At 37.6% G+C, this 23,372-nt stretch overlaps 1 protein-coding gene and 1 pseudogene across 1 annotated transcript in view; one reads left to right on the forward strand and one right to left on the reverse strand.

The window, feature by feature from the left end:
• The first annotated feature begins 77 nt into the window (after positions 1-77).
• The window catches only part of VAMP7 (vesicle associated membrane protein 7), a 64,151-nt gene continuing 40,856 nt past the window's right edge, over positions 78-23,372 (forward strand). Inside the window, exons 1-2 of the mRNA XM_006218867.4 lie at positions 78-229; positions 22,531-22,685. Of these exons, the coding sequence (XP_006218929.1) occupies positions 22,540-22,685 (146 nt within the window). The 5' untranslated portion in view covers positions 78-229; positions 22,531-22,539. The remainder of the gene's footprint in view (positions 230-22,530; positions 22,686-23,372) is intronic.
• Positions 19,121-19,462, reverse strand: LOC140692053 (eukaryotic translation initiation factor 1 pseudogene; annotated as a pseudogene).

Here is a 23,372-nt window from a genome sequence, read left to right on the forward strand (position 1 = left end):
TGCGGCTCCTGGGAAGTGCGGGGTCTGGGAACGCAGTAGGCCCCCGCCCGCCTCTCGCGGCCATTGGAGGAACGCTCACATTCCCAGGAGGCCCCGCGCGGGCGGGGTGCTTTATGCGGAAGCCGGCGGCGTCCGGTCCAGCCTCCTCTGGGAGCGGGCAGTCGGCGACCCTGCGCTGACCAGCGCCGCTACTTCCGAAACCGCGAGTTCTCGGAGGGTGCCAGGACAGGTAAAAGCAGCGGAGAGCGCTGGGCGGAAGGCGGGAAGACGACCTCAGAGGGAGGGCAGAGGTGTTGACGGGAAGGTGGAATGAGGAGGCAAAGCAAGAGTGACTAGGGCTTCTCTGGTGTCGACAGTTCGAATTGTCGGGCAGGTCCACTTTTGGTGAAGTGCGTTTTATGCCGCTGGAAAGGCCTCGAGTTAGAGGCAGAATGCGTCGCTTAAGTTGTTACAGAAGGAAAAAAATGTTAACTTTCCTTCAGTTTGCATTCTGCAAGACATCTCTGCAGCATTTGAATCTCTTGAGATCTCTTTAGTCTTCGAAAAAAACTCCTCTCTAAGCCCTTGTTTCGATGACGTCGCTTTCAGCCTTATCTCCTACTTCTGGGATCCTTCATGGGTTTCTAGCCCTTTGCGCTCCCTTCCTCCAACGCCGGTGTTGACATTCCTCTTCCTCAGTTCGGATAGGAACTCTGTATCTCTGCCCAGACCTATTTCCTCAGCCTCAGACCTGTATGATGATGTTCTTGTTATTACTGTTGGCCAGTATTTAACAAACTGACCATGTACTAGACTCTTTAGTAAATGCTTTACACCTCCCTCCTCCATAACCTCCATACACGATCAGTTATCAAGTCTTTTTCTTTCTGTGTTATTAATTGCTCCCAACCCTTTGTACCTCCATTGTCCTACCCTTGATCCCAGAGGATACGGTCATTTGGAGGATATTCTTTCCCTTTGAATAGCTGTGACAGCAGATCCACTCATATGTTTAACAAACATTTATTGAACCGTTAATATGTGCTAGACACTCTTCTAAGTACAAGGGATAGGTGGAAACAGGATATAGGGGATCGCTACTCTCAGTAGTTTACATGTTTGTGTGTGTATGTGTGCGCGCGCGTGTGCAAACAGGAAGAATCAGGATGATGTTATATTTAGTGGGAATCAGAACAGGTTGTCGACTTGACATTTCCTATGCTGACAAAATCAGAAGGGTTGGGTTGGGTCTCAAAGCATCACCCAAAAAGAATATTTGTAATACCAACAAGAATAGTATTGATCTGTGACTACACTTCAGGATTTTCATAAACACCTCTTCTTTTTACCTCTTATATCAGTGTTTTTCTTCATCATCCTGTCTCCTCTAAGGTTATTACTTCACAATTGGTGGCGTTTCTGGCTTCTTTCCTTCTAAGATCCAGATAGAAGTGTTGGGGCTTAGTTTACTCTCAGCTCAACTGCTTTATTTACTTAGGGAGATAGTTTGGTAATCAACATATTCTTCTTGCTATGTCCTACTTAATAAAATAATCTATGATTTATAGTATATTTAAAACCAAAACATGCTTAGTGTTCATTAATCTATTAAGCAAATATTTGAGGGAGTATTATATGTCAGACTCTGTGTTGGGCACTTGGAACCTAGTGAGAATAAGATAGACACTTTGACCTCTCTTCCAAGAAGAAATAATTGTATGCTGAGGAAATTCCCGATATGTAGGCTGACACCTGCATTCTTTTTTTCTTCATCCAAGATGAGATAATCACAAAACTTTAAGAAATCTACTGAACAATGGGTACATTCTTAGGTTATTCACTCTAAGGTTTATTGCATTTATTTGTTTGTCTGTCTTCCCTATTGAATTATGGCTCCCTTAAAGTATAGAGGTCCTTTCTTACTGGTATTCATACCTCCAGTGTCTGTCTACTACATTGGGTACCATATAGTAAATCCTCAGAGCATGTGTGTTGAAACTGAAAAAGAAAAACTATTTGAGCAAATCCAAATTACTTAATTTGTACAAGGCCTTCTTTTTACATATGGCCATTAGACTTATCCCTAAACCTTCTCATTTACCAAATGTGGACCATTCCATCTCATCAGGCTAGTTTATTTACCCTCCCTAGCTTGTTCTCACTTCTATACTTTCTCTTGTCCCATAGCCGTCTCCTAAAATGAGTTCTTATCTTTTTCCCGAGTACCTTCCATGGCCCTGCCCCCTATTTAATTTAATAGACCAGTTTAATAGTATGCCCCATGATACAAGGGTAGAAAAATATAATTTCCATCGTGTATTCCCTACAAAACATTCTACTAATGAACTGTTGCAAGGATTTAACATAGTGCATCCCCTTGCAATAATACAAATAATAACACAAAATGCTTTCTTTTGATTTTGCATTAACTATTACCATGTGCCATGTGACAAGTTAATTCTTTCACTTCTTTTTTCTGTCTGAACAACCTTTATTCATACAGCACATTATGGTGTAATTTGATTTCTACTTGATATAAACACACCTTTGAGTTTTATTTTCTCCTTAGCCTGAGATAATTCATGTGTTAATGTTATGCTTCCACACTGTCATTTTCAGAATGTCAGGTAAAAGTCTCAACTCTTAAAAGCTTTTTTCCCATGTAGTTATCTTTCAGTTGTAAATCATTACTGTAAAAGATAAATTTTGTCTTTAAACTGATTAAAAAACACAATAGGAATACAAGAGTGCTTGAGTCAGGATTGTCATTATGATTTTAGGATGTACCCATCTAAGAGAAGCCAGACAAGTTTCTAGTACATTAAAAACTAAGCACTGTTATTTTAGAGAATTTCTTGGCACCTATAACTTCATAATGCAAATGCAACACTGAATTGTGTGCTGTCACTCATTTATACAGTGTATGTCTATATAACCCAGGATATTCATATACATTTTTAATGTTATCATAGTAAAAATACAGAATTAAACATTTTTTTCAGAGCACATAGTCTTGAGTCTGAGAAACTGATTGGCCTTTTTCCCTACTCAGTTCCCTGAAATCATCTTCAACTTCTGTTTGAAGATGCTTCCACTGAGGAGGTCATTTATACTGTTGCTATGCTATTTTGTTAGCAATTTTTTTTAATGCAGGCAGTCCTTTACTTACAAATGGATATATTCTAATAGCTTCTTTGTAAGGTTATTGTTTGAAACTCTGGGTGCATTTTCTTCTATAAATAGTACTATTCATGACATTTCAGTTGTTATGCCAACCAATAGCATCTTACATAACCTTTAATTTAATGGACTTAAAGACCTTCATCACAATTTATAATAATTCCTCTATAAAACACTACATACAGAATTCTCACTTGGATTGCCACATACCCATAGCATATCTTTTTTTTTTTTTGGAATCCCAGCAGCTGAAACAAAAATGTTCTTTTCTTGGACCCTTCTAGGCAGTAGAAACAGGCCTTTCTAACTCGATGCATCTAATATGAGTAAGGAGAGATGTGATAGAGATTTCAGAGAAGAGAAGGAGGCAAGTTGGGGTGGTATGAATATGTGGAGAGGGGAGAATAGGAGTGATTTGGGAGGAATGATGAATTTCTAAGATGGGGGTTTATTGTGTCCTCAGAAAGTTGTTGAATCCTGACCCCTGCTACCTGGAAATATGGTCTTTGCGATGTAACTAAAATATAAGTTAAAACGTGGTCATACTGAATTAGGTGTCCTTACAAGAAGAGACACAGAGACTGCCATGTGAAGACATGGACAAACATGGAGAATACCACATGACTATGGAGGCAAAGATTGAAGTGCTGCAGCTCCAAGCCAAGGAATGTCAAGGATTGCCAGCAAACCACCAGAAGCTAGGAAGAGACAAGGAAAGATTCTTCCCTACGTATTTCAGAGGGGGCATAGACCTGCCAATATCTTGATTTGGGGCTTCCAGCCTCCAAAACTATGAGGCAGTAAATTTCTTTTAAGCTTTGCAGCTTTTGGTACTTCACCACAGCAGCTACAGGAAACTTGTACAGGAACCTTAGCAGAAATGAAGTAGAATTGGGATGATGACTGTGGGACCAAGCAAGGAGTTAGTAAGAGAATAGGAACAGTGTTGAGACAGAGCTTTCCTTTATATTCCAATATCTTTTTTTCCCTTCTCTTTCTGGCATATAGTTTCATTCATTTTCTTCTTGAATATGGTCTTATATACTACTTTATTCACATTCACATACTTCTGATAATTAGCAGAGCCACGTTTTCTGACTTCAAATGCAGTATTCTGCTACAGTTGTTTCTATTATCTCAATACTCATTAAGACATTACAGATTCTATTGCAAGAGAGTTATAGTGGGGGCATGTGAGACTTGATTATAGGTGGGATTTTAAGCAATATAAGAGTAAGAAATGCCTACTAGTAACATCTGAGAGGATAGTAAAGTTTCTGTTCCTAGGTACCCAACATTTAATAGTCAGGCATTTTTAAACTGAAGACTGCTTTTACTGAACAAAACACTGCTATGCATAAATTACATAGCTATCCTTATAACTTATATCCACTGTTCCTAGTTACATTCCAAATGATGTCTTCCCAGTTCTAGATGACTATATATAAACTTGAAGACTGCTGTCACGTTCCCTCTGTCTTTTTCCTGTTTCATATTTTTAGTTCCTCTAGCCATTCTTCAAATGATGCAATTTCTACATCTCTCACCATATTTTGCCCTTCTTCCAGTCTTAAAATACTATACTTAGAATTGAACTCAGTATTACATAGGTGTTCTAATCAGCACAGAGTATAATGGCAATAGTAATTAAAAAGATTGAGACACCTTGCTTCTTACTGTAATTTAAAATTACATAAGCATTTTAAGTAATTACCTCAAGACACTTCAAAATGAACTTGTGGTCCACTAAGACACTAGATCCCTTTGTATTGTTGTCAGATTTAGTTTTCTCCTTCAAGCTACTAGGGGACTGAGGCAGCTAGTTTTTTTTATCTCTGTCTCAGGGACCATATGATTTCTTGTCTCTGTTTCTGTTTGTGTTTTTGTTGTACTTCACTATATGTCTTTTTGACCCTTACCACCTTACAAAATTTCAGTGACTGTTTGCAGTCTTAATACTAAGTATCAGTGAAGAGAGCTGGGAGATGACACTTGTTCCTTCTTTTTTTTTTCTTTTTGTGGGGGTAGGTAATTAGTTGTACTTATTTATTTTTATTAATGGAGGTACTGGGGATTGAACCCACAACCTTGTGCATGCTAAGCATGTGCTCCACCACTGAGCTGCACCTTCCACTCCTCAACACTTGTTCCTTCTAGATGCTTTCTTTCCCTTTGACTTCCAGGCCACTACACTCTTCTGGCTTTCCTCTCACTTTCCTGATTGGTCCTCCTCTCTCGTCTTGGAGGGTCTCTATTCATCTACCTTTTCCTCAACTATTTGGTGTATCCTGGGTTTTGTCTTTGGTTTTTCCTCAACTTTGGTTGTGCCTTTGGTTTTTTTTCCTGTATATACTGTGTTTTCAGTAAATAAAGCATGTTTAAAATGGCAGGTCTAGGTGAGCTCATTTAGGGATAAGAGTGCAGAACCAGTCCCCATGGAAAGTCAACATTTAGAGGTCAGCTATACAGGTAGATGCAGCAAGAAGACAGAAGGAGCAGCCATACATGTAAGAGTATTTCAAGAAGGAGGGTTTGCTGTGTTGACTTTCTGAGAGGTCAGGTAAGGTGAGAATAGAGAAATGACCACAAAATTTTGCAACATAGAGGCTGTTGGTGATCTTCGCAATTGTGGTTTTGTGGAGTGTTAAGGGCAAAGGCCAGATTATAGTAAGTTTAAGAATTAAAAGAGGTAGAGAAGCAGAGATATTGTATAGATGATGATTTTAAGAAATGGAGCAATACCTGGAGAGCATGTTACAGGGTCGGTTGAGGCTTTTAGGATCAGAGGATGTAATGTATGAGAAAGTCATTTGGAAATTAAAACATGCTACTACATATGTGTTTGGAGAAATCCAGAAAGAAGATGGCTGAAGAAACAACCTCGGGAAACACTGTCATTTAGAGAGTGGAATGAAGAGACCCCAAGAGGAGTTCAGTTCAGGAGACAGAGGAGTACTTCTGCTCTGTATGCTGTCATTCATACCAAGGACATTCCAAGAAAGAATCTGGAATCCCTGCCCTCAAGCACTCTAGAGTTGCTGTGTTTCGCAAAATGTGGTCATGTGAATCATCTGCATCCAAACAGGCTTTGCTTAAATATATATTGCAGGGCCCCATCACAGGCCTACTGAATCAGAATTTCAGGAATGATCATGCCAAGAATTTGAATTTTTTTAAACATTTTTATTGAGTTATAGTCATTTTACAATGTTGTGTCAAATTCCAGCACAGAGCACAATTTTTCAGTTATACATGAACATACATATATTCATTATCACTTTTTTTTTCACTGTGAGCTACCACAAGATACTGACAGGCATACGTAGAATAGATAAACAAGATTATACTGTATAGCACAGGGAAATACATACAAGAATTTGAATTTTTAACAAGTGACTCTCAACCTCCTTCCCAAGATGACTCGCTTATTGAATGAAACTGAACATGATAACAAATAACATTAGGTAAAAGAGTTAGCTAAAAAAGAGGTAGACATTTGTTCTTCTCTTTTGTAAATTTATGCCATTAAATAAGAGAAACTGGGCCATTCTGTGGGAAAATACTACAGATTTATAAACACAAGGAAAATACAGGTATAGCTTGTTTTATTGCACTTCGCTTTATTGTGCTTCGCAGATTTATATATATATAATTGAAGTATAGTTGATTAACAGTGTGTTAGTTTCTGGTGTATAGCATATTGATTCATTATACATAAACATATTCTTTCTCATATTCTTTATCATTATAGGTTATTACAAGATATTGAATATAATTCCTTGTGCTAAAAAGTAGGACCTTGCTGTCTATCTATTCTATATATAGTAGTGTGTATCTGCAAATTCCAAACCCCTAATTTATCCCTTCCCACCTTTACCCCATGGTAACTATAAGTTTGTTTTGCGTGTCTGTGAGTCTGTTTCTGTTTTATAAATAAGTTCATTTGTGCCTTTTTTTTAGATTCCACATATAAGTGATATATGATATTTGTCTTTGACTTACTTCACTTAGTATGATAATCTCTGTGTTCATCCATGTTGCTGCAAATGGTACTATTTTATTCCTTTTATGATTGAGTAGTATTCCATTGTATGTGTGTATGTGTTTTATATATATATATATATATATATATATATATATATATATATAAACATCTTTATCCAATTATCTGTCAATGGATATTTCAGTTGCTTCCATGTCTTGGCTATTATAAATAATGCTGCTATGAACATTGGGGTGCAAGAATCTTTTAGAATTAAGAGTTTTCTCAGAATATATGTCCAGGAGTGGGATTGCTAGATCCTATTGTAAGTCTATTTTTAGTTTTTTGAGGAATCTCCATACTGTTTTCCATAGCAGCTGCACCAAACTGCATTCCCACCAACAGTGTAGGAGGGCTCCTTTTTCTCCACACCCTCTCTAGCAGTTACTGTTTCTGGACATTTTAATGATGGCCATTCTGACTGGTGTGAGGTGATACCTCATTGTGGTTTTGATTTACATTTCTCTGATAATTAGCAATATTGAGCATCTTTTCATGTGCCTCTTGATAATCTGTATGTCTTCTTTAGAGAGATGTCTGTTGAGGTCTTCTTCCCATTTTTTGATTGGCTTGCTTGTTTTTTTTTTATTACTGAGTTGTATGACCTGTTTGTATATTCTGGAAACTAAGCTCTTGTCAGTTGCATTATTTACAGATATTTTCTCCCAGTCCACACGTTGTCTTTTCATTTTGTTTATGGTTTCCTTTGCTGTGCAAAAGCTTGTAAGTTTGATTAGGTCCTATTTGTTTATTTTTGCTTTTAGTATTATTTCTATTGCCTTTGTAGACTCACCTAGGAGAACATTGCTAAGATTTATGTCAGAAAATGTTTTGCGTGTGTTTTCTTCTAGGAGATTTATGGTGTCCTGTCTTATGTTTAAGGCTTTAAGCTGTTTTGAGTTTATTTTTGTGTGTGTTATGGAGGAGTGTTCTAACCTCACTGCCCAAGACAATCTACACCATTTGCCACTTTTTATTCCTGCCTCCTTGTCAAAGATTAATTAACCATAGGTGTGTGGGTTTATTTCTGGGCTCTCTATTCTGTTCCATTGATCCATATGTCTGTTTTTGTGCCAGTACTACACTCTTTTGATTACTGTAGCTTTGTGATATTGTCTGAAGTCTGGGAGGGTTATGTCTCCAGCTTCATTCTTTTTCTTCAGTATTGTTTTGGCAATTCTTGGTCTTTTGTGATTCCATATAAATTTTAGGATTATTTGTTCTAGTTCTGTGAAAAATATCCTGGGTAATTTGATAAGGATCACATTAAATCTGTAGATTGCTTTGGGTAGTATGGCCATTTAACAATATTAATTCTTCCAGTCCAAGATATGGGATATCTTTCCATTTCTTTAAATCATCTTTAACTTTTTTTCAAACATTTTTTATTGATTTATAATCATTTTACAATGTTGTATCAAATTCCAGTGTAGAGCACAATTTTTCAGTTATACATGAACATATATATATTCATTGTCACATTTTTTTCTCCATGAGCTACCATAAGATCTTGTATGTATGTTCCTGTGCTATACAGTATCAGCTTGTTTATCTATTCTACAATTTTGAAATCCAAGTCTATCCCTTCCCACCCTCCGCCCACTTGGCAACCACAAGTTTGTATTCTATGTCTATGAGTCTATTTCTGTTTTGTATTTATGCTTTGTTTGTGTGGGGTTTTTTTTAGATTTCACATATGAGCGATCTCATATGGTATGTTTCTTTCTCTTTCTGGCTTACTTCACTTAGAATGACATTCTCCAGGAGCATCCATGTTGCTGCAAATGGCATTATGTTGTCGGTTTTTATGGCTGAGTAGTATTCCATTGTATAAATATACCACTTCTTCTTTATCCAGTCATCTGTTGATGGACATTTAGGCTGTCTCCTTGTCTTGGCTATTGTAAATAGTGCTTCTATGAACATTGGGGTGTAGATGTCATCCTGAAGTAGGGTTCCTTCTGGATATATGCCCAGGAGCGGGATTCCTGGGTCATATGGTAAGTCTATTCCTAGTCTTTTAAGGAACCTCCATATTGTTTTCCACAGTGGCTGTACCAAACTGCATTCACACCAGCGGTGTAGGAGGTTTCCCCTTTTGTCCAAAGTCTCTCCAGCATTTCTCATTTGTGGTTTTTTGAATGATGGCCATTCTGACTGGTGCGAGGTGATACCTCATTGTAGTTTTGAATTTCATTTCTCTGATAATTAGTGATATGGAGCATTTTTTCATGTGCCTATTGATCATTTGTATGTCTTCCCTGGAGAATTGCTTGTTTAGGTCTTCTGCCCATTTTTGGATTGGGTTGTTTGGTTGTTTCTTATTAAGTCATATGAGCTGCTTATATATTCTGGAGATCAAGCCTTTGTTGGTTTCATTTGCAAAAATTTTCTCCCATTCTGTAGGATGTCTTTTTGTTTTACTTATGGTTCCCTTTGCTGTGCAGAAGCTTGTAAGTTTCATTAGGTCCCATTTGTTAGTTCTTGCTTTTATTTCTATTGCTTGAGTAGACTGTTCTAGGAGAACATTTCTGAGATGTATGTCAGATACTGTTTTGCCTATTTTCTTCAAGAAGGTTTATTGTATCTTGTCTTATGTTTAAATCTTTGATCCATTTTGAGTTTAGTTTTGTGTCTGGTATAAAGGAGTGTTCTAGCTTCATTGCTTTACATGCTGCTGTCCAGTTTTCCCAACACCATTTCCTGAAGAGACTGTCTTTATTCCATTGTATGTTCTTGCCTCCTTTGTCGAAGAGGAGTTGACCAAAAGTTTGTGGGTTCATTTCCGGGCTCTCTATTGTGTTCCATTGGCCTGTATGTCTGTTTTTGTACCAATACCATGCTGTCTTGATGACTGTAGCTCTATAGTATTGTCTGAAGTCTGGGAGAGTTATTCCTCCAGCCTCTTTCTTTTTCTTCAGTAATGCTTTGGCAATTCTAGTTCTTTGATGGTACCATATAAATTTGATTATGATTTGTTCTATTTCTGTGAAATATGTCCTGGGTCATTTGGTAGGGATTGCATTAAATCTGTAGATTGTCTTGGGCAGTATGACCATTTTAACAATATTGCATCTTCCAAACCAGTATCATGGGATATCTTTCCATTTTTTGAAGTCTTCTTTAATTTCCTTCATCAATGGTTTATAGTTTTCTGTATATAATTCTTTCACATCCTTGGTTAGATTTATTCCTAGGTATTTTATTACTTTGGGTGCTATTTTAAAGGAGATTGTTTCTTTACTATCTTTTTCTGTTGATTCATCATTAGTGTAAAGAAATGCAACTGATTTTTGAACGTTAATCTTGTAACCAGCTACCTTGGCTGAATTCTTCGATCAGCTCTAGTAGTTTTTGTGTGGACCTTTTAGGGTTTTCTATATATAGTAACATGTCATCATCATATAGTGACACTTTTACCTCTTCTTTTCCAGTTTGGATCCTTTTTACTTCTCTCTCTTACCTGATTGCTGTGGCTAGGACTTCCAAGACTATGTTGAATAGGAGTGGTGATAGTGGGCATCCTTGTCTTGTCCCAGATTTTAGTGGGAATCTTTTGAGTTTTTCACCGTTGAGTACTATGCTGGCTGTAGGTTTGTCATATATAGCTTTTATTATGTTGAGATATGTTCCCTCTATACCCACTTTGGTGAGAGTGTTTACCATAAATGGGCATTGAATTTTATCAAATGCTTTTTCTGTATCGATTGAGATGATCATGTGGGTTTTGTCCTTTCTCTTGTTGATGTGATGTATTACATTGACTGATTCGCATATGTTGAACCACCCTTGTGTCCCTGGGATGAACCCCACTTGGTCATGATGTGTAATCTTTTTTATGTGTTGTTGGATTATATTTGCTAATATTTTGGTGAGGATTTTGGCATCTACGTTGATCAGTGATATTGGCCTGTAATTTTCTTTTTTGATAGTGTCTTTGCCTGGTTTTGGTATCAGGGTGATGGTGGCTTCATAGAATGAGTTTGGGAGTATTCCCTCCTTTTCAATCGTCTGGAAGAGTTTGAGAAGGACTGGTATGAGTTCTTCTTTGTATGTTTGGTAGAATTCCCCAATGAAACTGTTCCATCCTGGACTTTTATTTGTAGGGCAGTTTTTTATTGCTATTTCGATTTCATTTCTAGTGATTGGTTTGTTCAAGTGGTCAGTTTCTTCTTGATTCAGTCTTGGTGGACAGTATGTTTCCAGAAACTTGCCCATCTCCTCTAGGTTATCCATTTTGGTTCCATATAGTATTTCATAATATTCTCATATGCTATTCTGTATTTCTATCTTATTTGTTGTAATTTCTCCATTTTCCTTTCTTATTTTGCTAATTTGTGCTCTCTCTTTTTTCTTCTTTGTGAGTTTGGCCAGAGGTTTGTCGATTTTATTTACTCTTTCAGAAAACCAGCTTTTGATTTGATTGATTTTTTTCTATTTTTTTAAATCTCTATTTTATTTATTTCCTCCCTAATCTTTATAATTTCCTTCCTTCTGCTGCCTTTTGGGTTTTTTTGTTCTTCTTTTTGCAGTTCTTTTAGCTGGTGGGTTAAACTGTTTATTTGAGATTGTTCTTCTTTTTTGAGGAAGGCCTATATCACTATAAACTTCCCTCTTAGCACTGCCTTTGCTGTGTCCCATAAAGTTTGTGTGTGTTTGTGCTTTCATTTTCATTTGTCTCAAGGTATTTTTTAATTTCAACTTTGATTTCGTCATTGACCCATTGGGTTTTTTTTTAATAGCATGTTGTTTAATCTCCATGCTTTCCTTTTTTTCTCCTTTGTCTCTCTGTAGTTGATATCTAGTTTCATGGCATTGTGGTCAATAAAGATGCCTGAGATAATTTCTGTCTTCTTAAAACTGTTGCGGCTTCTTTTGTGCCCAAGTACATGATCAATCCTGGAAAATGTTCCATGTACACTTGAAAAGAATGTATATCCTATTTGTGGGGGGTGTAATGCTAGGAAAATACCCGCCAAATCTAATTTTTGTATTGTATTATTTAATTTCTCTGTTGCCTTATTTATTTTCTGTCTGGAAGGTCTATCTAGTGATGTTAATGCGGTGTTAAAATCTCCAACTGTGATTGTATTCCCATCAATATCACCCTTTATCTCTGTTAGGAATTGTTTTATGTACTTAGGTGCTCCTATATTGGGTGCATATATATTAATGAGTGTAATATCCTCATCTTGTATCACTCCTTTAATCATTATAAAATGTCCTTCTTTATCTTTCTTTATGGCCCTTGTTTTAAAGTCCATTTTGTCTGAAATCAGTACTGCAACACCTGCTTTTCTGGCTTTTCCATTTGCATGGAATATCCTTTTCCATCCTTTAACTCTCAAACTATATGTGTCCTTCTCCCTAAAGTGGGTCTCTTGTATGCAGCATATTGAAGGTTCTTTATTATCCAGTCTGCCACTCTATGTCTTTTGACTGGAGCATTTAGTCCATTAACATTTACATTAATTAATGATAGATGTGTTTATTGCCATTTTGAACTTATCTTTGCAGTTGATTTGGTATTTCCTCTTTGTTCCTTTCTTCTTCCCTTTGTGGTTTGTTAATTTTCCTTTGTATTATCATGGCTTTTATTTAGTTTTTGTGACTCCCTTGTAAGTTTTTGGCTTGTGGTTACCCTTTTGTGTAAGTCTATTAACCCATTACTATAACTGTTTTTATTAAACTGATAGTAACATGATCTCAAACCCATCATACTGAGAACAAAAAATTTTTAAAAGGAAGAAAAAAAATATTCTATATTTTCCTGCCTCCCTCTCCCAATGATTTAGATGTCTTCTTTTACAATTTCATGTTTATTTGTAATTCATTAGTTATCACCTTTCCAGTTGTGAGTTTCTCATTTCTGTAGCATCCTGCTGCTTTTCTATTTAGAGTAGACCTTTCAATATTTCTTTTAGCATGGGTTTAGTGTTGCTAAACTCTTGTAGTTTTTTCTTGTCTGTGAAATTCTTTATGTCTCCTTCTATCCTAAAGGATAGCCTTGCTGGATAAAGTATCCTAGGCTGCATCTTGTTTTCATTTAAGACTTTGAATATATCTTGCCACTCCCTTCTGGCCTGTAGTGTTTGTGCAGAGAAATCAGCTGATAGCCTTATGAGGGTTCCCTTGTAACGCACTCTTTGCTTTTCTCTTGCTTCCTTTAGGATCATTTCTTTATCCTTGACTCTGGCCATCTTGATTATGATATGTCTTGGTGTGTGGATCTATTTGGGTTCTTCCTGTTTCGGACCCTCTGAGCTGCCTGGACTTAGATATCTGATTCTTTATTTAGGTTTGGGAAGTTGCCATTCATGATGTCTTCCCATACCTTTTCAATGCCCTTTGTTCTTTCTTCTCCTTCTGGGACCCCAATTTTGCTTAGATTTGCATGCTTTATATTATCCCTTAGGTCCCTTATATTGTTTTCATTGGTTCTTATTTGTTTTTCTCTCAGCTGTTCTGATTGAGTGCCTTCTGTTGTCTTGTCTTCTAGATCACTATTTTGTTCCTCTACATTATATAGTCTGCTTTGTACAGCCTTTAGAGCAGCTCTCACCTCAGCCAATGTGTTTACCAATTCTACTTGGCTTTTCTTTATAGTTTCAATTTCATTTTTGACATATTTTATATCTCTAAACACTGTCTCTTTTAGTTCCTTCAGTACTTTGATCACTCTTTTTTTGAAATCTTGATCTAGTAGGCTATCGATGTCTTTTTCATTGATCGTTCTTTCAGGGGATTTCTCTTGTCCCAATTAAGGAGTGGTTTCTCTACTTCTTCATCTTGCTCATACCTCTCTGGCACTGTGGTTTATGGAGTATCAGTTATCTATTGTGGTCCTTACGGAGTTTATTTATCTATCTAATGCCTGTGTAGGAATAACAGTTTAAAAAAAAGAGAGAGAAAGAATTTTAAAAGAAGGGAGATAAAAAGGTTTGAAAACAGTGTATAATGAATAATAGAAGAGCAAGTTGAAGCAGAATATCAATCGGATTGAGATGTCTTTTAAAAACCTTTAAAAAAGGAGAAAAGAGGGAAAAATGTATTTGAGACCTGTGTATAATCAATAACAGGACAACAAAACCAAGAGAAAAATGAAATGACATGGATTTTTAAAAATAATAATAATAAATTTTTTTTAATTTAAAAGGGATTAAAACTGGGAGTATATATAATTGTTTAAGAAGTAAAATTAAAAGGATAATAGAAAATAGAACAGGTAAAAACAGATTAAAAAAAGGGGGGGTGTTCTCCTAGAGACTGTGTGCTCTTAATGTGAAGTCTTTCTGTCTTCACTCTGTTTTGGAAGCTCAGCTTGCTGTTTCCAGAGGCCCTCCATTGGCGCCTTCGTCTGTGCTGCTCCCAGTGCCTGTCGGCAAGCAGATCGCGCCCCCTCCCAACAGTGGGTCAGGTGCAGCTCTCCTTTGCTGTGGGCAGGCCGATCACTGCCCCTCCTGATGCTGCAGTTAGATGTTGCAGACTGGCCAGGTGGGAGGGCGGGTCGCACCCCCTTCCAGCACCGCGGTCAGGGGCTGCGTTCCTGCCGGGAAGGCAGGGGGCCTCCCGCCCTCTCGTGGTGCTGGTCGCTCCGCAGCTCTGTGCCGCTGCGTGCTCTGTAGGCGGGCTCAGGGAAGATCGAGAAATAGCCCCATCCCTGCTCCAGGCCAAAACCCAGCTCCTTGTTTATCTTGGCGGAGCAAGTTCTCTGAGGGATCAGGATGGAAAGATCCCATCTGCCTCGTGCTGTAGACAAGTCTCTTTCTGGCCTTTGAGGCTGCAAAGTCCCTAGGTGCGGATGCAGATTTCACCCCCGCCCCTGCCTGGGTGCTAAGCACTGGAGGATATGGCAGCTGTGCCTGATCCCCACCTCTCTTCACCGGAAAACTTTCCATGGGTTTTCAGAGATGTGGGTATGCACCCATCCCTCCAGGGCACATCAGCCATGCTGTTTCATGGAGGGCCCAGGTTTTTCTGCCTTGTGCACTCACACCAATGGTGCACAGCTCCCTACAGTCCCCGGGGATGCCTCAGCGCAGCCGCCCTCGTCCTCCGCCCGGCTCAGGTGGCCTGGCCCGGCCCCCACCTCCTGGCTCGCGTCTCAGGCTGGGTGTTGCGGGGACCCTCTGTGCCCGTTTAACTTAGTTCTGTCGGTCAAGGGCTGCTTTGTACAGATCCGAGCCTTGGAGGCTCCCCCTCCGTCCCGCTGGCCTCTCGGTTGGAGAGGGGAGACCCAGCGAACGAGCTCCAGTCCTTTGCCGCTCCCTCCCCGTGGGACCCGTCTCCCTCTGCTTTGCCTTTTTGTCTTTCTTTTCCTTTTCTCCTACCAGATTTTTGGCATCTCTGTCTTTTGAAGAGGACAGTGTTCTGTCAGAGTTCCGCAGGTGCTCTGGTTGGCTGAGTGGGTCTGTGGATGTGAGTCTTGGTGCATGTGTGGAAGAGGGTGAGCTATGTGTGTCCTTCTACTCCGCCATCTTGGCCTCCCCTCCCATCTTTAACTTTTATCAATGTTCCATAGTTCTCAGCATATGTCTTTCATCTCCTTGGTCAAATTTATTCCCAAGTATTTTGTTTTTTTGATGCAATTTTAAAAGGGATTCTTTTTTAACTTTCCTTTACTGATATTTCATTCTTCTTGTAAAGAAGTGCAACAGATTTCTATATGTTAATCTTGTATCCTGCTACCTTACTGGATTCATTTATCAGCTCTAGTAGTTTTTGTGTAGAGTCTTTTGGATTTTCTTTATATAGTATCATGTCATCTGCATATAATGACAATTTTACTTCTTCTCTTCCAATCTGGATGCTTTTATTTCTTTTTCTTGATTGTTTGCTATGCCTAGAACTTCCAATACTATGTTGAATAGAAGTTATGAGAGTGGGCATCCTGTCTTGTTCCAGATTTTATCAGGAAGGCTTTTAGCCTTTCACCATTGAGTATTATGTTGGCTGTGGGTTTGCCATAAATAGCTTTTATTGTGTTAAGATATGTTCCCTCTATGTCTATACCCACTTTGCTAAGAATTTTATCATGAATCGATGTTGAAATTTATCAATTGCCTTTTTTCCATCTGTTGAGATGATCATGTCATTTTTTCCTTTCTCTTTTTGATGTGGTGTATCACATTGATTTGCCTGTGTTGAAGCATCCTCTTGACCTTGGGATGAATCCAACTTTATCGTAGTGTATGATCTTTTTTTGTGTTGTTGGACTCAGTTTGCTAATATTTTGTTGAGAATTTTTGCATCTACATTCATTTATTTTCTTTTTTGGTAGTGTCTTTGGTTTTGGTATCAGGGTGATTGTGGCTTCATAAAATAAGTTTGGGAGTGTTCCCTTCTCTTCAGTCTTTTGGAAGAGTTTGAGAAGGATCAGTATAAGTTCTTTGTATGTTTGATAGAATTCCCCAGTGAAGCCATCCAGTCCTGGACTTTTGTTTGCAGGTATTTTTTTTATTATAGATTCTGTTTCACTTCTATCAATTGGTCTGTTCACATTAATTATTTCTTCTTGATTCAATTTTGGTGGACTGTATGCTTCTAGAAACTTGTTTGGTTTTATTGATTTTTTTTCTATTTTTAAAAAATTTCCATGTTATTTATTTTCTCCCTGATTTTTATTATTTCTTTTTTTCTGCTGACTTTAGGTTTTGTTTGTTCTTCTTCTTCTGATTCTTTTTGGTGGTAAGTTAGGTTGTTTATTTGAGATTTTTCTTGTTTTTTGTGGAAGACCTGTATTGCTACAAACCTCCCACTAAGGGCTGCTTCTGCTGCACCCCATAGATTTTGTGTAGTTGTGTTTTCATTGTCATTTGTCTGAAGGTATTTTTTAATTTCATCTTTGATTTCATCATTGACACATTGGTTTTTGAGAAGCATAATGTTCAGTTTCCATGTAACTGTTTTTTTTTTCCCTTGTTTCTCTTTCTGTGGTTGATTTCTAGTGTCATGCCATTGTGGTCAGAAAAGATGCTTGAAGTAATTTTTATCCTCTTTAATTTGTTGAAGCATGTTTTATATCCTGGTATGTGACCTGTCCTGGGCAATGTTCCATGCACGCTTGAAAAGAATGTGTATTGTTTCGGATGTAATGTCCTGAAAATACCAATTAATTCTAACTATTCTGTTGGTCATTTAGGATCTCTGTTGCCTTATTGATTTTTTTTTGTCTGGAAGATCTGTCCATTGATGTGAGTGAGGTGTTAAAGTGTTCTACTACTATTTTGTTCCCATCAGTTTCTCCCTTTATGTCTGTTAGTATTTGTTTTATGTATTTAGTCGCTCCTATATGGGTGCATATATGTTAATGAGTATAATATCCTTTTCTTGTACTGCTCCTTTTATCATTATATAGCATCCTTCTTCATCTTTATGGTCTTTGTTTTGAAGTCTGTTTTGTCTGATATGAGTATTGCCACTCCCACTTTCTTGTCGTTTCCGTTTGCATGAAATATCTTTTTCCATCCACTCACTTTCAATCTATGTGTGTCCTTTGCCCTAAAGTGGATCTCTTTTAGGCAGCATATTGTGGGCTTTTGTTTTATTATCTAACCTGCCACTCTATGTCTTTAGACTGGAGTATTAGTCCATTGACATTTAAGGTAATTATTGATAGATATGTATTTGTTGCCATTTTAAACCTTGTTTTCCGGTTGATTTTGTATTTCTTCTATGTTCCTTTTTTTTCTTTTGATTTTCCTTCTGTGATTTGATGATTTTCTTTTGTATTATGCATATGTTCTTTTTGGTTTTTGTGACTCTGTTTTTGATTTGTGGTTACCCCATTTTTGAATTATGTTAACCCATTACTACATCTGCTTGCTTTAGTCTGGTAGATATAGGCTCAAACACACTCTTTAAAAAAAGGGGGGGGGGGAATCTACATTTTCTTGCTCTGTTCTCCTACATTTTATTATTTCAATGTCCTTTTTTACATCTTCATGTTTATTCTTTTGCTGTTCATTGTAGTTATTGCATTTCCAATTGTGATTTTCTCTTTTCTATAGCTTCTCTTCTAAATAGAGAAGATCTTTCAATTGTTCTTTTAGGATAGGTTTAGTATTGCTGTATTCTTTTAATTTTTGCTTGTTTGAGAAATCCTTTTTTTCTGAAAACAAGTTTTATTTAAATAAGTGTTTAAATACATTACATAATATTAAAACTGAAGAAAAAACCCCCCAAAACCCGTTTGTTACTTCACATGGCATTGGGCAGCCGTTGCTAGTAAATTGCAAGCTCTACAGCTACGTGACTGATACATCCCTTTGAAATTTGTTCCCTTGTCAAAAGTTTAACTCTGATAGAAGGTGGGCCTCATATTCTAGTTTGGACATCAATTAGCTAGGATATGTCTGTTCAAAAAGACCTTGGTGGCAAGCCACACATCCTGTCACCTCACTAGAGGTTAGGAGGCTGCTCTAAGTCTTCTCAGCTGGTCATGCTGGAGACGCCAGGGGATCTTTCCCTGACAACCAAAGGCTCCATCTAACAGTACAGCTGCCATTGCTGCCTTACCCTACCCTCTTCTCTCAGCTTCACTGAGGGCTGTTCAGGTGGTGACATTCTCTTAGGGCAGGGAACTCTGTGAAGGGACTGCTGAGCAGCTTGTGACCAGACATAGCCATCTGTGATCTTGGGGCTCTGGACTTGGCTGAAAGATAATGTTTTTGCTTTGTTTCAGGCTATACACTGTCAGGCACCTGCTACTTGACCTCTGTTTAAATGAGGGACTTCAAGACTAGACAGCATGTCTCTTTTCAGTTTATTGCATGAAGGAGTTACACTAGTCCAAGTTAAAAGCAGACCCCGAATAGTTACATTATGTAAACTTTGAGGTTTTTAAACTTGTGACAAGGGACAGAAGGGAAATTCTACTCATTGCAAGGAAATACTTAAGCTTCAGTGAGCCAGAAGCACTTAAAACCCATGAACCTTCAGCTGGTCGTCTTTAGCCAGTCCAGTCTTTACGAGGAACTGGCATATGTTCTTGTGCTGGTCACCTTGTAGCTGAATCACTTCTCCATATTCTGGATGCTCAATTACAGTACCATTACAGGCAAATTTCTTCTCAAACGCCTTCACTAGTTTCTTTTTATCATAATCATCAGTGATCCCTTGGACAGTGGTAAGGGTTTTCCTGCCATTTCTTTGTTGAATTCTTATGTGGATATAATCCTCAGTGCCAGCAGGAAGCAGATCATCACCCTTACCTGCATCAGCAAAGGGGTCTAAAGAGTGGAGATTCTGGATAGCGGACATACAACACGATTCCTTTTCCTCAGTGGAAATGGCCTACAGAAGGCAGCAGCAGGAGAAGGTGGGTGGGAGGACGAAACGTCAGGAAGTGAGGGGGCTCAAGGGGGAGGCTGCTGATCCTCAGCAGTGGCTCAGTGACTGGCGCTGTCTGAGAAATTCTTCATCTCTCCTGAATGACAGTCTTGCTTGTTAGAGTATCCTAGGTTGCAGGTTTTTCATCTCAAGACTTTGAAGAGATCTTGCCCCTCCCTTTTGGCCTGCAACGTTTCTGTAGAAAAATCAACTGATAGCCTTATGGGGGCTCCCTTGTAACTAACTCTTTGTTTTCCTCTTGCTGCCTTTAAAATCTTCTCTTTAATCTTTAACTTTTACCGTTTTAACTATAATATATCTTGGTTCAGGTCTGTTTGAATTCATCTTGTTTGGGAACCTCTGTGCTTCCTGTACTTGGATAGCTGTTTCCTTCTTTAGATTTGGGAAATTTTCAGCTGTAAGTTCTTCAAAAACGTTTTTGGTCTCCTTTTCTCTTTATTTTCCTTCTGTGACCCCTATTATGTGTGGATTGGCAGGCTTTATGTTATCCCACAGTTCTCTTATACTGCTTTCATTTTTTTCATTTTTTTTATCTGCTGTTCTATTTGCGTGATTTCCATTATTCTATCTTCTAGATCACTTATTTGTTCTTCTGCGTTATTTAGTCTGCTGTTTATTGCCTTTAGTTCTACTTTCATTTTGGTAAATGAGCTTTGATTTTAATTGGTTCCTCTTTATAGTTTTTGGTTCCTTTTTATAGTCATCTGCATTTCTATCAATAGCTTTTCTTAATTCCTTTGGTATTTTATTATCTCCTTTTGAACTCAAGATTTGGTACACTAGAGAGGTCTATTTCATTGCTTGTTATTTCACAGGATTTCTCTTGTTCTCTTAATTGGGAGTGGTTCCCCTGCTTCATTCTGCTTATATTTCTCTGACTATGAATTTAAGAGTAACAGTTATCTACTGTGACCTTGCAGGGCTGTTTTTATATTGTATTGTCACTGTGTAACCTGAGTACTTCTAATATTTTTGTTTTGAGGGCTGCTTTTAGTATGGATGGCTGCTACATCTTTCCTCCATGTGTGCTGGCTGTTATCCCCTTGATAGGGGGTGTGATTGATGTTATGGCAACCAGAGTCTACACTGAATATTGTGTGGGGTCTCTTCTTTGCTCTGTGGTTGTCATAGCCCTCTTGGGGGCCAGGTCTGACTCCTAGTTTTTGGAGTAGAAGCCCCTAGATCCACTTCTGAGCTGTAGTGTGAGGTAGGTGGGACCGGAGCACTTTCACTAGGAGAAGAGCCACTGAGTATTCCTCCACAGGCAATGTCTACCACGAAGCTCCCTCTATGGTGTTGCCTGTCATTCATTGTAGGGGCTCACAAGATAACACTTTGGAGCTGCCCTTGGCCCTGCCTCAGCCATGGGAATTTTTCCAACAGTATTTGCTCACTTCATGTCTCTGTGTCACATTTTAATAATTCTCACAATACTTCAAACATTTTCATTATTATATTTCTTATGGTGATCTGTGATCAGTGATCTCTGATGTTACTGCTACAACTTGCTGAAGGCTCAGATGATGGTTAGCATTTTTTAGCAACTAAGTATTTTTTAAATTATTTCTTTTATTTTCTTTTGAGGGGGAGATAATTAGGTTTTTTTATTTGTCTGTTTAATGGAGGTACTGGGGATTGAACCCAGGACCTCACACATGGTCTGCACATATTCTACCAGTGAGCCGTACCCTCCCCCCATAACTATTTTTTGATTAAGGCATCTACAATGTTTTTTAGACATAATGCTATTACACACTTAGTAGACTACTGTACAGCACAGACATAAGTATTATATGCACTGTGAAACCAAAATAATTCATGTGACTCACTTAATTGTGATATTTGCTTTATTGTGGTGGTCTGGAACTGAACCTGCAATATTTCTGAGATATTACTGTAATCTTAATCTCATGCTGTATTGTTTTAGAAATGTTTTATTTATAAAGGATCTTATGCTAATTTACAGAAGCATTCCTCTCTTGTGGAAGATTTGATTTATTTTCACTTTGTGTCTTTTGTGAATAATGCCTTCATAGTAGAGGCATTATACAGTATAGAGATAAAATTGTGGGTTCCAGAACCACTCTTCCTGGGTTTAAGTCTCAAGTCTTACAACTTAATAGCTATGTAATTCTGGGAAAATTATTTAAGTTATCTATACTTCAGTTTCCCCATTTTAATGTAAATATTATGATGGTGTGTAATTTCACTGATGTAAGGATTAAATGAGTTAATAATTGTAAAGTGCTTAAAAATGGTGCCTGGGACATAGTAAGTACTTAATAAATATGGGCTATTATTATGGTTAATAGGTATATTTGTGAATCTAGAATGTAACTTCTTTTGAATTATTTCCCTAGTATAAACTTTCAGGATGAGATTGCTCCATTAAAGAATGAAGACATCTTTATATCCCTTTGTCATCTATGGTCATTTTTTTTAAATTGAAGTATAGTCAGTTATAATGTGTCAGTTTCTGGTGTACAGCATAATGTCCCAGTTATGTGTATGTGTGTGTATATATATATATATATATATATATATATATATATATATATATACTTAGTTGCTAAAAATATGTATACACACACACACATATTCATTTTTGTATGATTTTTCCATCTATGGTCATTGTTTTTCAGAGGGTGATAGCAGTTTGTGCTGTACAATTTATAAATACAACCTATCAATGTAATGTGTGTACGTATCATGTATATATTACATTGTATGTATATACACATATATAAAAATATATATGTATATATTTGGTGTGTCTCTATATATGAATGCATATCAATGTGGTTTAGGTGATAAGTGTATACAAGACTGTGACCTTGTTAAGTCTGTTATGTTTACTGTTACAGTGCCTTGATCAATACTCTTTGCAGGTGGTTGTTGGTAAATGAAAGTAAGTTACTTTTGAAAGATTATGTCAAAGAAATATTCTAAATCTTATGTGTCTTTTTTCTTTTTGATAGATTGAAGCCATGGCCATTCTTTTTGCTGTTGTTGCCAGGGGGACCACTATCCTTGCCAAACATGCTTGGTGTGGAGGAAACTTCCTGGAGGTGACAGAGCAGATTCTGGCTAAGATACCTTCTGAAAATAACAAATTAACGTACTCACATGGCAAGTGAGTTCTGCTCTGTATGGGTAGAGGGTGAAAGAAGTAAATTATATTATTATAATCAGAACAGTAGAAAACTAGAAAGCAAGCTTCTCAGTAGATAATTTGAATAAGCTGGCAGAACAGTAATCTTTACCAACTTAGAAAATGTCTGGTTCTATTAATTATAAGTTTAACTAGAAATTATTTTATTCTGTCATCAAAGTATACTAATATTTTAAAGAAAGATATGGAAATGTTATATGTAAAAGTGACTTTGCTGTAAATCTCTAGTATATGTGAAACTTGACACAGATAAGATAAATAATTATTTTTGTTTATTCTTTCATTAATATTTACTGAGGACCTATTGCCAGGCACTTTGCTTGGTGCTGGGGATACAGGAAATTACTCAGTATTTGCTCTCATAGAAAATGTAGTTTAATGAGGGAGACAATCAAATCCATAGGTAATAACAATAGAGGGTGGAAGGTAGTGGATAAGGAGATGGTATTCCAGGTAGAAGGAATAGCTAGTAGAAAAGTATGGAGGTATGAGATCATAGGGCATATTTAGCAAACTGCAGGTGGTTCTCTGTGACTAATGCCCATCGTGGTGAAAACAAAGCTAGAGAGAGGGACAGAAGAGAAGCCATGTAAGGCCTCATAGGCTATGTTAAGGGATTGTACTTTACCCTATGGCCAGTGGGGTGGC

This window comes from Vicugna pacos, chromosome X (genome assembly GCF_048564905.1).
Source record: "Vicugna pacos chromosome X, VicPac4, whole genome shotgun sequence".
In the NCBI taxonomy this organism is placed as follows: Eukaryota; Metazoa; Chordata; class Mammalia; order Artiodactyla; family Camelidae; genus Vicugna; species Vicugna pacos.